General features: G+C 36.1%; 2 protein-coding genes across 3 annotated transcripts; one reads left to right on the top strand and one right to left on the bottom strand.

Moving 5' to 3' along the window:
- The first annotated feature begins 275 nt into the window (after positions 1-275).
- LOC109154554 (magnesium-chelatase subunit ChlD, chloroplastic) lies at positions 276-9,963 on the top strand. Of its 2 annotated transcripts, XM_019302328.1 has the most exons (16): positions 276-641; positions 865-1,043; positions 1,470-1,554; positions 1,653-1,969; positions 2,270-2,393; positions 3,152-3,244; positions 3,690-3,785; positions 4,429-4,563; positions 4,704-4,904; positions 5,156-5,311; positions 5,803-5,910; positions 5,994-6,128; positions 6,515-6,676; positions 6,831-6,951; positions 7,055-7,156; positions 9,818-9,963. In XM_019302328.1, the coding sequence occupies exons 1-15, from the start codon at positions 390-392 to the stop codon at positions 7,138-7,140; spliced, it is 2,250 nt and encodes a 749-aa protein (XP_019157873.1). In that variant the 5' UTR covers positions 276-389; the 3' UTR covers positions 7,141-7,156; positions 9,818-9,963. The 2 variants fall into 2 exon arrangements, with proteins under 2 accessions (XP_019157873.1, XP_019157872.1); XM_019302327.1 differs by lacking the exon at positions 9,818-9,963 and having other exon boundaries at positions 7,055-7,271.
- Positions 7,217-8,806, bottom strand: LOC109154555 (ubiquitin-conjugating enzyme E2 20-like). Its single transcript, XM_019302329.1, has 4 exons — positions 8,569-8,806; positions 7,673-7,992; positions 7,546-7,605; positions 7,217-7,471 (listed from the first exon to the last, which is right to left on the bottom strand). The coding sequence occupies exons 1-4, from the start codon at positions 8,691-8,693 to the stop codon at positions 7,428-7,430; spliced, it is 549 nt and encodes a 182-aa protein (XP_019157874.1). The 5' UTR covers positions 8,694-8,806; the 3' UTR covers positions 7,217-7,427.
- Positions 9,964-17,179: the final 7,216 nt, after the last annotated feature.

Raw genomic sequence — 17,179 nt, 5'->3', positions numbered from 1 at the left:
TACATTGTAAGAGTCAACAACGCCTCCTGAGGCTCCCACATAGAAGAGATCACTATATGCCTGAGCACAAGATGCTTGGTAATCATTAAATTAAATATGTTTAGTATAATAGATAGTATATGGACTGGTGGAGGTGGTAATTTAACATTTACTCCGTTTAAAAAAAGATCATAAAAATTTATCCAATATAGGTATTAAATACTGTGTAGTTATCATAGGTTGGTAACCACTAACCAACAATTTACTTAAGAAGCTCAAAATAAATAAATCCAAAAAAGGAATCAAGGAAGTGACAAATGGCGATAACACTGGCAAATCCAAGATAAGAAAACAATCACCACTGCTTCTTTCCTCCTCTTTCCCTTTCTTCTCCGCATTTCAGTAGCCCAATGGTGCTCTCTTCTACATTACCAGCGAATCCATCGCATACTGCGCCCTTTTCCACTACTCTGCGCTTCAAGTTTCTGCTCCCCACTCTCTCTACTCCTTCTCTTAGGCCTTCAGGACGACGACCACACAGGCTTCGCTTCAGAATCAATGCCAGTGCCAACGGAAGCGTCGTCGCTGCGCCTCAGAAGCCCGCCGCCGACACCACTGCTTACGGCAGGCAGTACTTCCCTTTAGCTGCCGTCGTCGGACAGGTATGCATAATTTGTTTGTATAGATGTATGTGCGGGATGATCTATCCCTGTGAAATACGAACTCAGTCATATTTCCAACTTAATTACGATAGCAAGCCTTAAAGTCATACTAATAATCAGGATCGCGATAGGGATTTTATAACAGGAAGTGTAATCATTTTGTTTCGTTTTCATTTGTTGCTGTTACTGCTATTTTAGTATTCTGAAACCAGTACTTGCTCAGGATGCTATTAAAACTGCTCTTCTACTTGGGGCGATTGACCGCAATATAGGAGGAATTGCGATATCTGGAAAACGTGGGACGGCCAAAACTGTGATGGCTCGTGGATTGCATGCAGTTCTGCCTCCAATTGAAATAGTTAAAGGCTCCATTTCAAATGCTGATCCTACCTGTCCTGAAGAGTAAGGTTACGATCAAATTAGTCAATCGCCAACTCCTATACATGTTAACTAAGGTCTATACAGGCTTTATCGAACACTCTGAGTTTCACTATATGTTTCAAAGAGAAAATGTGGCAATTGTATGCCACAGCTTTCAAGTTCCTTTGTCCATAATAGGGTTATTGCTAAACAAAGGTCTATAGTGTCCATAGAGTGATACTAGAATGAAAAACTCTTTTGGTATTAACTGAAAAGTTACATGAACTCTTTGAGTTGAAACGTTTTTCTTGCTTATAGCTGCTTCATGTGCTTGAATGACTTCGCTCTTCACAACATCATTATAAGTCGATATTTGCATTTTCCATCTATGTACCTTCTATTTCATTTGGATTTCAGATTTTCAGTTTTGTTTGCTTCAAAATTGTAAATGCACTCAGTTCCTTGAAGGTGGGAAGATGGACTTGCTGATAGAGTAGAGTATGACTCCGCTGGTAATATTAAGACAGAGATAATTAAATCTCCTTTTGTTCAGGTATCTTATTTATAGAAATCTTGCTGTTGAGTTAGTCATATTATTGCTCTTTTCTGTTGTTGCTGTTGAGTGGTTCTAAAGTTGAACCTGTCTTGCAGATTCCCCTTGGTGTAACTGAAGATAGATTGATTGGATCAGTTGATGTTGAGGAGTCTGTGAAATCTGGAACCACTGTTTTTCAACCTGGCCTTCTGGCAGAAGCTCATCGAGGAGTTTTGTATGTTGATGAGATTAATCTGCTGGATGAGGGCATTAGCAATTTACTTCTGAATGTGTTGACAGAGGGAGTTAATATTGTAGAAAGAGAGGGTATAAGCTTTAGGCATCCATGCAAACCATTGCTAATAGCTACATATAACCCTGAAGAAGGTGCTGTCCGTGAACATTTATTGGACCGGATTGCAATAAATTTGAGGTACACTTTCTGATACCATTTGATCTACCTATATAAACAATTCCAGTACTCCTATAAATATATTCTACTAATAACTCAGCAACTACATATACTTATTATTTTATTCTCATGCGTATATCTTTTTAGCTATAGAACATTTGGTCGAACTTTAGAAATATACCCTGATTTGAAATCCTCAACATGTGTTATACAGTTTATCGGGGGGGGGGGGGGGGGGGGGGGGGTGGTGCAATTCTTCTTAATCCTACATCTGAGAGCTTTGAGTGTACTCAATTTAATAATAATACAATCCTTCTGCAGTGCAGATCTTCCAATGAGTTTTGAAAACCGTGTTGCAGCAGTAGACATAGCAACACAGTTTCAGGAGCGCAGTGTTGAAGTTCTTAAAATGGTGGATGAAGAAACAGATTTTGCTAAAACACAGGTACCATTTGTAAAAAAAGAAAGATTCAGATGATTTAGATGACTATTCTACTACAGTGCTTGCATTATTTGGTGCTTTGAACATAGTCTTCAAATAATGAAGTTCTTAAAATGGTGGATGAAGAAGCTTATTATGCAAAAACACATGTTTGTCAAAAAGAAAAATCTAGACGATTTATACAACTATTCTACTACAGTGCGCATTGTTGGGCAATTGGAAAATAGTCTTCAGAAAAATTGGTTAGAACTAGAAAGGGTGAGGCTCATATTTTAGTTGGAAGGTGAGCATGTGCTGACATAATTTAGAAATGAATCATGTTCATTACCTGTAGATTAGGATATAGATTTGTTCAAAGATGACAGTAATCATTTGTCTATCTGAAATCCATAGGCATCATGTCTAATTTGTTATTTGTAGAAGGATAATTAGCCAGCCATGAGATGAAGATATTAAATTAATCATCTCACCTTCAAAATCCATTAAACATTGAAGTTCTGTCCTAAATCAGCACGTTTGAAGACCTTATAAGTGCTATATTGATTACATTAGTTAGCAATGCAAAACTTTGTACTCTATTTAGTCCATAATAACATGTATGAGCTTCCTCTATACGAAATAATCCCTAGTTAACAAGATACTTCAATTAACTTAATTGACAATATCTTTCCTTGCAAAAATTGCAACAATTTCTCATTGCATGTTCTATTTCCACACGCTAACTTCTGTATAACAACCAAGTCTGACTTCATTCTCTGAAGATAATTTTGGCTAGGGAGTATCTAAAGGATGTTACAATTAGTCGAGAGCAGCTAAAATACTTGGTTATGGAAGCTGTCCGTGGTGGTTGTCAGGTACTTGCCAAAAATCTCTACTAGTTTTTCATTAGGAATGCTCCTGACTGGTATTTGACTGAGACTTTCCATGTCATAATTATAAGCTGTCTTATGTACGAGTTATTAAGATTCTTTTAACATTTTTTCACACATAAGATGATAAATTGTATCAAGTTGAATAAATAAATGTATTCCAAACTACAAAAGAATAGCTTAATGGCATTGATATCATGTTGTTTTGCCAAAGACTATGATAACTTACCAAAGATGACTGATCACATTGTTCATTTGGTAAGGCTGCAGCTTAAAACATGATAAGAGAAGCATCCAGAACCATCTCAAATAAAATTTTCACATTTATTTCATGGAAGAAATTGCTATATGTTGCTACTAAAGTTCTCTACAATATGCCTGTGCGTCTTAATCCTAATGCAATTGACTGACATCCATTTTGGAATTACAGGGGCATAGAGCTGAACTGTATGCTGCTCGTGTTGCCAAATGCTTAGCTGCTCTTGAAGGCCGTGACAAAGCCAGTGTTGATGACCTGAAGAAAGCTGTAAGCTGTGTTATACTTTGTATTTTCTGAGTTATTCATGTTTGAACTGTTTGAGTGATAAGCAGTATGTCATGACACTTCTACTTCTTACATCCATTCCAGTGTTTTTTTAATTACTGAAATTGGTGATACAGTTTAGGCAGTAGTCTCTACCCTATTACTAGTATCAAGAATTAAAATTGTATCAAAGTTTATATCCACACTGAACAAATCAAATTTTACCATTAATTTGGGGTGGTGTGATGTCTCTGCTCAATTTAAATTTTACCATTAATTTTCCTAAAATATAACTTCATTCACGCTTGTTCTTGAACTCCAAACAAGTCAATATATTTTACATAAAACTGTAGTTGGAGTAGTATTTTCTGGACATACTATCTGGCTCCCTGGAATATGTGGAACCATCACATATCTAAAAGGAGAAGCCTTTTTGGGTTGTAAAATTTCTGATCTAAATCTAAATCACTCATTTATGTTCTTTAACTTTTAGGAAAGCTGAAAAGTTCTATTTTGCTGCCATCAATGATAAAAACCATTTCAAGTCAGATTCTTCAGTGTATCTCACATCATGTTACCACTCAATTGATTACACTTTCTTGTAGACAAACATTTTAGCATTGTCCTGTACATTTATCTAATGCAGGTAGAATTGGTCATCCTTCCACGCTCAATTATTAGTGAAAACCCACCTGACCAGCAAAACCAACAGCCACCTCCACCTCCCCCTCCTCAAAATCAGGATTCTTCAGAAGAGCAGAATGAAGAGGAAGATCAAGAGGTTTGTTAAAAGGAGAATATATACTTATATGTTCTCTGCTTAAAAAGAATTATACAAAGAGGAAGCTATTATACAGACGCACTAAGAGGAAGAGTATTTCTTGACTTCCATTTGATAAAGAATTCTCCATATTTAACCAGGAGGACAAAGATGAGGAAAATGAGCAGCAACAGGAACAGATACCTGAAGAGTTTATCTTTGATGCAGAAGGTGGTTTGGTGGATGAGAAGCTTCTCTTCTTTGCACAACAAGCACAGAGGCGCAAAGGAAAAGCTGGCCGAGCCAAGAATGTTATTTTCTCTGAAGATAGAGGTCGATATATTAAGCCAATGCTTCCTAAGGTTAACTAAGTTCTGTTTCTTTTCTATTAGTTGCATAACATGTTCTTCCTTTTGTGGAAAATTCACGAATGAAGTTTAATTGGTTCCGGTAAAAATCTTCATCATTATCTAAGTCATGTTTGAATTAGTTCTCTTGATTGCTTTGCTTCTTCTTGAAAATAAAAACAAAAGAAAAGAATAAAAAAATCTTTCAAAAGAAAAAAGAGTGTCTCCATTTCATCTATTCTAACAAATTTACTTGATGTCGTCAGGGTCCAGTCAAGAGGTTAGCTGTTGATGCAACTTTAAGAGCAGCTGCACCATATCAGAAGTTACGTAGAGAGAAGGACATTCAAAAAAGTAGAAAAGTTTTTGTAGAGAAAACTGACATGAGAGCCAAAAGAATGGCACGCAAAGCGGGAGCCTTGGTAGATCTCATTACTCTCTCTCTCTCTCTCTGCACAACCTGCCTCATTTTTAATGCCTTTAGTTTCGAGCTTTCTTCTTACTATTTGTATTAATCCTATTTGATATAACAGAGTAGGTAACAAATTTCTTGGGTTAGGACTAGCAGCTTTCAAACCATGAAAGAATGCAAGAAATTGTCAAAAGAAAAGATATTTGAACCTTGCAATTGGATTTTGATTATTTGACATTTACACATTTGAAATCCACTGAACTTAAGCTGAAAACTGTAATTACAAAATGTAACCTAGTGTTATAAACCCCACAACCTTTTTTAGTTAAGGTGGTTTTCGTTGGAAGTAGGCAGTCTATTTTGTTGGTATGGAATCGTAATGTTATCTGCCTTGCATAATAAATTGTAGTTATACCAGATAATATTGTGATAAAAATTAAAAAGTTCTAGAGCTCTTTAGCGAGTGTTTGTTGCTTTTCACATAAATTTTTTTTATTGCAGGTGATATTTGTAGTTGATGCTAGTGGAAGTATGGCATTAAATAGGATGCAGAATGCCAAGGGAGCAGCATTGAAGCTACTTGCAGAAAGTTATACAAGTAGAGATCAGGTCAGTTTGGAGTCACAAAAAAGCTCTACGTATTACTCCATATTACGGTGAGATGATATATGATGTTATGAAAATGTCTACAGGTTTCCATTATTCCTTTCCGTGGAGATTCTGCAGAAGTTCTGTTGCCTCCTTCAAGGTCAATCTCAATGGCAAGAAAGCGTCTTGAGAGACTTCCCTGTGGTGGGGGTTCTCCGCTTGCTCATGGACTAACTACGGTAGGTGAATTAGATTGGTATATGCAAGTGTTGCTTGTCGTACAGTTCTTTGTATAATTTATAGTGGTTGCATATAAGGAATTTCTTTTCAAAATTTAATTAAAACTTCATTCTTTGAAATTTTTTTCATAAGCAACTTTTGCTTTCTCACTTGATAAATTGCAGAAAATTGTATTTAGCTTTTCAAGCATATTACTTCTTATACTAACCACCATATAGCTTGGGGTATGTTACAGTATTGTTGTCTCATAGTTCAAGTGTAATCCTGTTCAGTGTTGAAAATTGTATTTAGCTTTTCAAGCATATTACTTCTTATACTAACCACCATATAGCTTGGGGTATGTTACAGTATTGTTGTCTCATAGTTCAAGTGTAATCCTGTTCAGGCAGTTAGAGTTGGGATGAATGCAGAGAAGAGTGGTGATGTTGGACGCATAATGATCGTTGCAATTACTGATGGTAGAGCAAACATATCACTAAAAAGATCTACTGATCCTGAAGCAGCAGCCTCTTCTGATGCACCCAGACCCTCTGCTCAAGAGCTGAAGGTATACACTGATACTAAATTAATTGTTCATTTTGTGATGATGGCTGCTAAATTTTAAATGAGTCTAAGCTACTTGTGCACTTGGGTCATGATTTTTAAATAATTAAGATGCACTCAAGCATTACTCGGTTTCATTCTGTAAATATTGCGTGCAGGATGAAATACTTGAGGTAGCTGGTAAAATATACAAAGCGGGAATGTCCCTCCTTGTTATTGATACCGAGAACAAGTTTGTGTCCACTGGCTTTGCAAAAGAAATTGCAAAAATTGCTCAAGGTTTGTTCACTGTTGAAACCTTGAGCACTTATCCTTTATTCAGGTTCACTTTTAGGAAGCGCTTTGTGACTTAAAATCCTTTTTAAAAATTTTCTTTTTTCAGGGAAGTATTATTATTTGCCAAATGCTTCAGATGCTGTTATCTCTGCAACAACAAAGGATGCATTGGCTGCTCTAAAGAGCTCATAAACCTTAAAACTACTTGATTCTTAATTGTAGAGTGAGTGAGGCTGTTTGATAGTATTATTTGAGAGGAAGTACATCCTAACCAAAAATTGTATTTTGCGGTTTTTATGTAAATTGCATTGCCTTTGGAAACACCCTCAATTCATTATCCTTGCATACATGTATTTTCCTTACTCTTCAGACCAAAAATTAAACAATAAAAAAAAATAGAAGGAAAGCTCCACAGGATTGTGACCCCCTCCTCGACAAACATCTCTTTGCGGCACCAATGAGCTTCAAGATGCTAAAATCTACACAGCTGGTTTGTATAGCTTCTCAACCATCTTTCTGTATTCTGTAGACAACAGTAACTGATGTTAGAATGTTGAAGCAAAAATGTGATGGGTAAGAGTTCCATTAGGCAATTACCTTGTTGATTGCCCCACAGCGATGCTGCCTGAGTGTTTAGAGGCGAGCTTGTGTTTGGTTCTGATGCATAAAACACAAGTTAGAAGTTGAACGTAAGATAATATAGAGAGAAGGGCACAAGAGTTACCTCCAAGCAAACTTTGAATAGAGAGCAGTATAGTCCTCACATCATAAGCAGATGACCATTTGTCCTGAAGGATGTCCAAGCATATGTTCCCATACACATCAACGTTGGGATGAAAACAACCTGTCTCGAACTTAACCTTGGGCGGTTTGAATGGATACTCATTTGGAAAGGCCAGAGAAAGCCTGTATTCTGTTCCTTCAAACACCGTGTCTTTGCTACCCGTGATCGTCCCTTTCCAGCAAAATATGTTGTCTTCTTCAGGGAAAGCTGATATTCCTGAATCACCACTCATCATCAGGGCCATCAGTTCAGATTGCAGCCTGTATGTTATAATAATGCAACACAAACACTTCAATTAGATTCTTAAAAATTTCACAAATTAATTAAGCTGTTGAGCATATAACCATTAATGTGTAATCCAACTATCAGCTTAAACTTTTAGTTGAGATGGAGCATGTGTTCTGATACTAGGAAAACATCAATTTCTTATTCAAACACTTATGATTTCTTACAAGTTCTATACTTTCTCAATCTTTTTCAGTCTAAAGAATCAAACCCTCACCACCGAGTTTGATCATGTGATCGCCCATTTGGAATGGTAGCAAAGTGCCATCACATTACATAGTAGTTTGTAGGAAAACAACAATTTAAATGTTAGTATAACCCTAATAATTCAACTCAGTTTCTTACAAAACCCTAGCTAATTAACAACTAGGGCATTAAGATGAAAGATATTCATCAATAAGAATCGGGAAAAATGAATCAAATACCCAAAACGAATTAATTCAGAAAAACTGAATCAAATATTGGACGTCAAACAAAATTGAATACTGGATCAGATGCAATTCAAGTGGAATGAAGATGCATACACAAAATACAGATAAGGGCAGGCGGACCTTTTGAGAACGGATTGGGTGTCGACGGACTTAGCAGACGGCACCGTCTGCCTCGTCGGTGGCATCGCCGGAAGGCTGCTAGCGTTGTTGCCTTGCCCGTTGTTCATCGTATTCGCAGCCGCCATTTCTCTCCCTGTTTTGCTTTCTTATGATAACAGGTTGACTTGATTAGAGAGAGTCTGGGGACTGGGAGCGTGATCGCGTGAGGAAGGGTAATCATGGGTTCTGCGCAGTGGTCACTATTAAACGTTGGCGATTTTGCGGCGCTTCACGAAAATTCAAAATCTTTTGAACGTTACTGGCTGCAACGGCTAGTAAAACCTTTCGACTTTGACAAAATATGACCGCCTTAGGGATTCTTTAATTTCTTATTCATGAGTTAGATTTTTATAAGTATTACATTTTTTTTTAGTATTATAATTTTTTTAATAAATAATTTTTCAACACCCAATATTACATTTTGATTTAAAAGGATTACATTTTAGTTCATAAGTATTACATTTTACATCATAAGTATTAATCAATTAATTTATCCATAAATTAAATTACACTTTTCTCATAAGTAATTATTCAAGTCCTAAAATTACATTTTGATTTAAAAGTATTGCATATTTCTTTAAAAGTATTACGTTTTTCTTTATAAGTAATAAACAATTTATTCTTGATTAGTACTTGTATTACATTTTGAACATAAATATTATATTTTCATCTTCACATGACCTGTCTCACGGATCATAGAGACTCACCATTCGATTGTATACTACGCGTATAACCCTAAATCTAAAAATAACAACATACCACCCGTACTCACCGTGATATAAATCCCACATTAGTACTTCTCCACTAATTAAGCATATTATTAGAGACACTGAAGTCGAAAGAAATGGAAGTTGGAAATGGAATTCAAAATGGAGCCTTGAAATTGGTTGGAATGAAGATGAAGATAGCTCAGTGTGACATTTATTCATAAATAATTCGACTGAATTGGTATAGTGGAACTCAATTTATTTGCAAAAAGATCAAGATATCTCAGCATTTTAATTTCCCTACACTAATAGCTAGTTAGATCAAGCTTTCGTAATTCGTTACACCTAAATATTCACTGTCCATGACAAGCTAGAATTGGACAAGCTAAGAGTAGCGCCTAATGCCGACTTGGCCTATTAGTATTTTGACGTTAGGGCATTTCAAAGTAAGGAGAAAGAGAGGGGAGAAAGGGGAAGAAAGCTATTGAAGGGGAGAAAATACGTTTCTCCTGACTGGGCCGCTGACTAGGTAATGAACATGTGAGACTATTGAGTCTCTAACCCAATTTTCTCAACATTGCACCATAGTCTCGACAACAATGCATTGAAAGTTATTGAGTCAACTAATGTTTAATCTCTTGAAACATAATATAGTTTCGCCCCATGTTTCATCAAAAACATATCTAAAGATCTATAGTAATGATATGAAAATCTCAGTATCTTTATTCCTTTTTTTTTTTTTTTTTTTTTTTGAAAGGAAACAACATATTATTAAAGTCAAACAATTAAATGTTCAATACAAGAAGGAACCCAATAAAACCAAATACGATGATTAGTATAAGAACTTGCACTTCTAATATAACGAATAGACACTGATTCAAAGTATCGTTTAAGAGACCGGTATGGTTTAAGATACTCCCCGCATAAGAATTATCCGGTACCATAGAATTTAGGAACTTACACACCATCTGTCAATCAGACCTCAATACAATGTTATGCCATCCTTGCTCATGTAACACATTGTGTTACGCCCTTTAAACTCGGATTAATTATTTAATTAATTCTGTTAAAAAATAATTAAAAAGGAATTTAAGTTAGGCAGAGTCCCTTAATTAATTGGTGCGGTCCACAGTGAACCGTGGACCATTGTCTATATTAAAGCCTTAAAGCCCGTTAGGATAAAGAAGTTGGGCCCAATATTAATCAGATTCTAATTAGGAGTCCTAAACCTATATAAAAGGAATTAGAAAGCCTTTAGACCCCCTTCCCTCCCATCTCCTTCTCCACACTAGAAAATTCCCTCCCAGAATTCAGACAAAGAATTCCCCGTCACCAAGCCTAGGAAAGATTGATAGGAAGAAGACCTTGGGGAAAGATCCTAGAAGTCGTAACAAGTTTAATTAAAGCTACAAGGTAACCCATGTCTTACAAAACCTATTTTCCTTGCTATCGTTATTTATTGGCTCCTTTGAATGATTGTATGTGTGATTTTGTATGTATGCCTTGTTAGAGCTTGTCTTTAGGATTTATGATGTGGATTGTTGTTATTCTTGATGATCTTATGTGGTGGTTTGCACGTTCTTATATTTAATTATGTTTAGAGCTTGTCTTTAGGGTTTTATATGATGGTTTCTTGATGTTCTTGAAGTTCTTGAAGTTCTTGATGCTCTTGAACCATTGTGTGATTATTCTTGAGTCTTGGCATGATTAAAGTTGGCGTTTAGGGTCCAATTGTGTTGTTTCTTGGCTTATTCTATGTGTTCAAGTCCCTATTATTATTGATATGTGATTGGGCTTGATTTTGGATAAAATTGGGGAATTCCCGGGATGGAAAAAATGCCAAGAAACATTCGTTCCAGCGGGTAGTCGGTGGGGGGAGGAATCCCCACCCGACCACCCGTCGGGACCAGCCACTGTTCCAGCGGGTGGATGACCACCCGCCGAACTGCCCGCTGGAACAGGGCAGCCTGCCGGCGGGAGGATGCCCTCTCGCCATACCGCCCGTTGGTACGGGCGGTGGGTTGTGTCGTGGGTCTCCGTTGGTCGGTTCCTCGTGCCCCGATGTACCCCGTTTGATGTTTGTGAGTCTTGTATGATGTCTTAGGTACCGTAATGTGAATTGTGAGTCGTGTCCTTGCATGTGGCCCATACTTGTATCGTGTGATGTCAGAGTACGGTTTGATAAGTGCATTTTGTCTATATTTTTGCCCATTCTTGAACCCATTTTATTTGTGAATTGCCTAAACACTTGTGTGAATTGTGACTAATTTATGTTGGTTTTATTTCAAGGTGTAATCATTCACAATAAGTGAGGAATTCAATGATTTGGGAAGATACAAGCAATTTTTATATTAAGAGATCAATCAAAGAGTTTGGAATGCATTTAGAAATTTTTAGGAGCCTCGTACCCCCTTGCGTACGCCCATCCCTCATCACATCCGAGATCTGAAAAGGGAAGCAGGTGGCGTACGCCCATACGCATGCTAGTACGTCCATTCCAGTGTTCACTGGAAATGCACCAAAAATGGTACTGCCTGGCGTACGCCCATCCCTGAGGGCGTCCCACTGTGCTCTGCTCTATTTAGGCGCGTTTTTGTGTCGTTTCAACTTGATTTTGACCCATGGTTAAGCCCTAGCTTCTCCCTTTCACTTCCTTTCATATTGTAGTGTTAGATTAGGTTTAAATTTAGGTTTCTTAACATATTTCAAGCTTGTAATCAAGGATTCAACACTTGGATTTCAACATTTCAAGATTCTACCATCCATTTTCTTTAGAGAAGTTTTCCTTCCTTTTATCTCTTTATTTTGCAAGATTTATGTTTATTACTTGTGTTTTTGTATTCTTTATGCTATTTAATCATTAGTAGTTAGTTTATGGACTTGAGTTAGGGTTGTATTACCTATCTTGATGCTTAGTTTGTGGTTATTGCATAAAGGGGATTTTTGCCTACCTAGGGTTCTTGAGTTTATAAAGAATTTGTGTTTGTATATTGTTAATGCTTGGTGTACAACATTCATTGGCATGTTTTGGAGGATTCTTGGCCTCAATGAGAGTTGGGTCAAGATTCCAAGCCACTCCTTGCATAAACCCGATTTTTCCTATGAAAATGGGGGAAATTGGGGGTTTTAGATGCTTTGTGTTCTTGAAGAACTTGGAGTTGATTCACCACGAGAGTGGGGCAATTCATTGTTCTAATCCTTGTTAATTTTCCCACGTGAGTGACTTATAGACTAGGATTCCTACGTGCATCCCCTCTATTCCTTGGTTGTGTAATTTTCCCCAATCCTTAGGTTGTGCTATGCATCTAGAAGATAATGCTCTCTAGCTTGAGTCATATTTCTTTATTTCATATTTACATCTTGTTAATATGTGTTTGTGTTACTTTGTTTAGTTAGCGTAGCCTCAATCTGGTTATGATTTGCTTAGTTTCTTGTTGATTTCCTTATAATAGTACCTAGTTTCTTGTGATTGCATATTGCGTGCCATAACCCCCAATCCTCTGAGGACGACATTACACACCTGAGCTCACATCTTATTTTTGCTACATCAGCACACCAAGCCATCTTCCAATTAAAAAAGAGAGGTGGTATGTGTCACGGAGATCCCACATCGCAGACTTAAGCCATCTTCCATTTGCAGACCCAAGCCACGGAGATCCCACATTGTAGAGAGCAAGAATGGTGTCGGCATGGTTGCAATAGACGCTAGGCGCTAGTCGGGTGGTAGAGTAGCGCCTAGACGACCTAGGCGGCGTCTATGCGGTCGCCTATGCGGCTGCCTAAAAAAAAGAAAAGAAAAACAATGCATGTGTGTAGGTGCATATGTCATATTACACACACACACACACACACACACACACACACACACACACACATACACACACACACACACACACACACACACACAATCACACACACACATATAAGTTTAAGTTCCAGTGCAGGTAAATGCTTCCCGTGCGGTTGTGTGGGTGATTAATGTGCGTGAGTTTTGTACTTAATGTACCTGAGTCTTGTGCTTAAGGTGCGTGAGGTTTGTGCTTAATGTGCGTGAGTTTTGTACTTAAGGTGTGTGAGTCTTGTGCCTAAGGTGCGTGAGTTGTGTGCTTAATGTGCGTGAGTGTGCACTTAATGTGAGTTGTTTGCTGAAACTTTAAAGTGCATGAGTTTTGTGCTTAATGTGCTCGAGTTTTGTGCTTAAGGTGCATGAGTCTTGTGCTTAAGATGCGTGAGTTTTGTAATTAATGTGCGTGAGTGTGTACTTAATGTGAGTTGTTGTTAAAACTTAAGGTGCGTGTGTTTTTGTGCTTAAGGTGTGTGGGTTTTGTTCTTAAGGTGCGTGAGAGTTGTACATAAGATGCGTGACTTTTGTGCTTAAGGTGTGTGAGTTTTTGTTCTGAATGTATTCTATTTGTGCGTCTGGTGTGTACTTAAAGTGCGCTAGTGTAATGCTTAATATGAGTCCACCCACACAACCGCACGGGAAACACCACCAGCACCTGATCCCTTATATATATATATATATATATATATATATATATATATATATATATATATATATATATATATATATATATATATATATATATATATATATATATATATATATATATATATATATATGAAAAACAATTAGTAAGGCAGAGTCGGTCGGGTTAACTCAGCTAATTCGACAGAAATGAACAAGTTAACTCGGTCGAATTCAGCCTAGTCAGCTGAGTTAGTCACTAGGCTGGCGCCTAGGCGGCCGGCGGGAGCCTAAGGGGGAAATTGCCGCAGTCTAGGAAAATCAAAATTCTTTGTGGGGTCAATGAATTAACTAATGACGTGCACTATCTTGCCCAGCATGGCGCGTACACTGGGCGTGTAAAAAGACACCTTATGTTATACATGTGAGATACAACAAAATTACAGAAGAAAATGAGAGAACAAAAACTGGATCATTGATTTTTTCAGGCGTGTAATCACTTTCCTATAAGCTTAAATCTCCCTCCATAAAAACAACAAGGTTCAAGATTTAATCTTATGGGATAAAAGAAGATGAATGAAATTCTCAATTTGCTTTGTTTGAGAATTTCCTGTAGAATTGTAAGCCTATGAAATATGTTGGTGTCATGCAAGTTGATTGCATATCTGGCATATCTCAATTGTTTGTATCTTGCATATCTTTCATATATCTTTCAATGTCTCCAAAATATTTATATAAAATATTTGGACGGTTAGGAGAAATTACATGAAGGTTACCGATAGTTTAAAACTCAAACTTCCACAAGATATATCTTAAACAATATATCTGTGTTGAGAAAATATAATTACATAAACCATGTATAACATATACATTTTCATAAGATATGTATCTTCATAGGTTACGCACTGCATGCGAAATTATTAAGTAATATATATATATATATATATATATATATATATATATATATATATATATATATATATATATATATATATATATATATATATATATATATATATATAGAGTTTTTTCCCAAAATGGTCCCTCGACTATCGCTCATTCTCAATTTTGCATTCGACTTTTAATTGCACCCAATGTGGTCCCTTGACTTTTAAAAACTCCCCCAAATTGGTCCTCCGTTAGAAATTCCATATATTGGGTGTTAAAATGAAGGACATTTATGCCTAATATACTCTGAAAAATAGTCAAGGGACCATTTTGGGAATAGTCGAGGGATCATTTTGGGAAAAATTCATTTATTTATTTCCATTTTTTGAAGACTATCATATTAGAATTTCTATAGATTTTTTTTCTTACAAATATAAATAGTTTTTAAACTTTCTCTACAATTTTTTCCTTCTGTCTAAACATACAAAATTTTCCTCTATCCCTATCAAGTTTTACAATAAGTTTCGTACTTTGGTAAACAAGTTTAACTTTCAAATTTAAGTTTATTAATATTCATATGTAAAATACAAACTAACTTCAAAATGACAAGAACTTGTAGTATTGAAAAATGATGAGGCTTTAGGTTTAGAATTGCTTGTTTTGTGCTAATTATTTTTGCATTTGGTTTATTTTACTTGTCCTTTAACACATAAAATTGATAGCCATAGTTGTAGACTCTCTTTAGCATGATGTACTTCTTGGTAGATAGGCATTTGGAAATGGTAGTTATGATTTGTACTAACTTTGGAATGAAACTAATGGCCTTGCAAGTTAAGTTAAGCCAACTTTTCAAAAATATTTTCTAAGATTTTGTCATTGACCGAGAAGTGACGCGTACTTCTCAGTTCCAAGAAGTGCTAGAAGCATGTAAAAATAATAATTTTATTTTCAAAGGCATACTGACCGAGAAATGAAGCGTACATTTTGGGTGTCTAAACTGATAAAAATAGTAATGTTATTTTTATTGGTAAAAATAATATTTAATGTGATGCATAGTGATTGATTGTCTATTGAAGTGTGTGTGTGTGTGTGTGTGTGTGTGTGTGTGTGAACATAAAAAGTATATGAGTATTATATTTTTGAAACTTACGGAACTTGTAAAACTTGATAGGAATAGAGGGAAGTTGGTATGTTTAGATAGAAGGAAAAAATTTGTAGAGAGAGTTTAAAATTTTGACTTTTGATTGTGGATTTTAACTATTTATATTTGTAAGAAAAAACAATGTATAAAAATTCTAATTTGATAGTCTTAAAAAATGGAAATAAACAAAAATGAAATAAATAAATGAGTTTTTCCCAAAATGATCCCTCGACTATTCCCAAAATGGTCCCTCGACTATTTTTCAGAGTATATTAGGCACATAATAGGTAAACGGACGAAAATGCCCTTCATTTTAACACTCAATAGACGAAATTTCTAACGGAAGATCGATTTGGGGTAATTTTTAAAGGTCAAGGGACCATATTGGGTGCAATTAAAAGTCAAAATGCAAAATTAAGAATGAGCGATAGTCAGGGACCATTTTGGGAAAAAACTATATATATATATATATATATATATATATATATATATATATATATATATATATATATATATATATATTATATTTATTACTTCAATGCATATCACCATGCAAAATAATAAATAATATAATATATAATATATACATATATAATATATCAAACTTACTCCACTCGCATGCAGTCAACCCAATTCCTTATCCAATTCCTTAGTCAACCAAATGCATATATATATATATGCATAATCCATCGAGTTGACAATATCTTTATCCAAGGAAGGAAACAACACTTCGCGAGCCGTGTATGTAGGCATGATCATAGTTCGGTTCGAACCGAACTGTGCACTGTTGAACCGAAATTGAAATTGAACCGTTCGTATGTTTCCGGTTTCGGTTCCTAACCGGAACCAATATGATTCCGGTTAAGGTTCGAGATGAAAAGAAACCAGAACCGGCAGTTCTGGTTCTAAAGCGGAAAAAATTAAAAATTATAGTGTTATTATTATTATTTTTTTAATAAATCCGGTTAGAACCGACGGTTCCAACTGAAACTTGGAACCGCCGGTTCTGAACTGAAATCGGAATCAGAATCTTACTATAAGGTTCCGGTTCCGATTTGTCCTATTGTGAAACCGGAATCGAAACCGCGATTACCCCTACGTGTATGCAGGGGCGGAGCCACCTGATAATAAGAGGGGGCCTTGGCCCCTCCCAAGAGAAATTATTTTTAACGTTAGTATAGAGCAGCAAAGCTGCACCTCATGGACATTGCGGCTTGGCCCCCCTCAATTTTTATTTTTTTATTAGTTAGTATTATAATAGCTAAGCTAGTGCCATTATGTGGGAGTGTGGCCCACCAAACATTTTCCACCTAAAAGAATACTTCCAGAGTAAGCAAATCATCTAAATTCTCAAACATTCAAATTCCA

This window comes from Ipomoea nil, unplaced genomic scaffold, assembly GCF_001879475.1.
Source record: "Ipomoea nil cultivar Tokyo-kokei standard unplaced genomic scaffold, Asagao_1.1 scaffold2647, whole genome shotgun sequence".
NCBI classification, from domain to species: Eukaryota; Viridiplantae; Streptophyta; class Magnoliopsida; order Solanales; family Convolvulaceae; genus Ipomoea; species Ipomoea nil.
Note: the sequence above shows the minus strand (reverse complement) of the source record. Positions and strands in the feature narration are given on the sequence as shown.

Bases quoted from the DNA above. Each gene is read 5' to 3' on its own strand.
- LOC109154554 (XM_019302328.1), top strand. From the start codon at position 390: ATGGTGCTCTCTTCTACATTACCAGCGAATCCATCGCATACTGCGCCC. The intron at 3,786-4,428 runs GTAAGCTGTGTT...TATCTAATGCAG, and splicing joins TTGATGACCTGAAGAAAGCT to GTAGAATTGGTCATCCTTCC. The intron at 6,952-7,054 runs GTTTGTTCACTG...TTCTTTTTTCAG, and splicing joins AATTGCAAAAATTGCTCAAG to GGAAGTATTATTATTTGCCA.
- LOC109154555 (XM_019302329.1), bottom strand. From the start codon at position 8,693: ATGGCGGCTGCGAATACGATGAACAACGGGCAAGGCAACAACGCTAGC. The intron at 7,606-7,672 runs GTAACTCTTGTG...TTTATGCATCAG, and splicing joins TATTCAAAGTTTGCTTGGAG to AACCAAACACAAGCTCGCCT. The intron at 7,472-7,545 runs GTAATTGCCTAA...TGTTGTCTACAG, and splicing joins GCTGTGGGGCAATCAACAAG to AATACAGAAAGATGGTTGAG.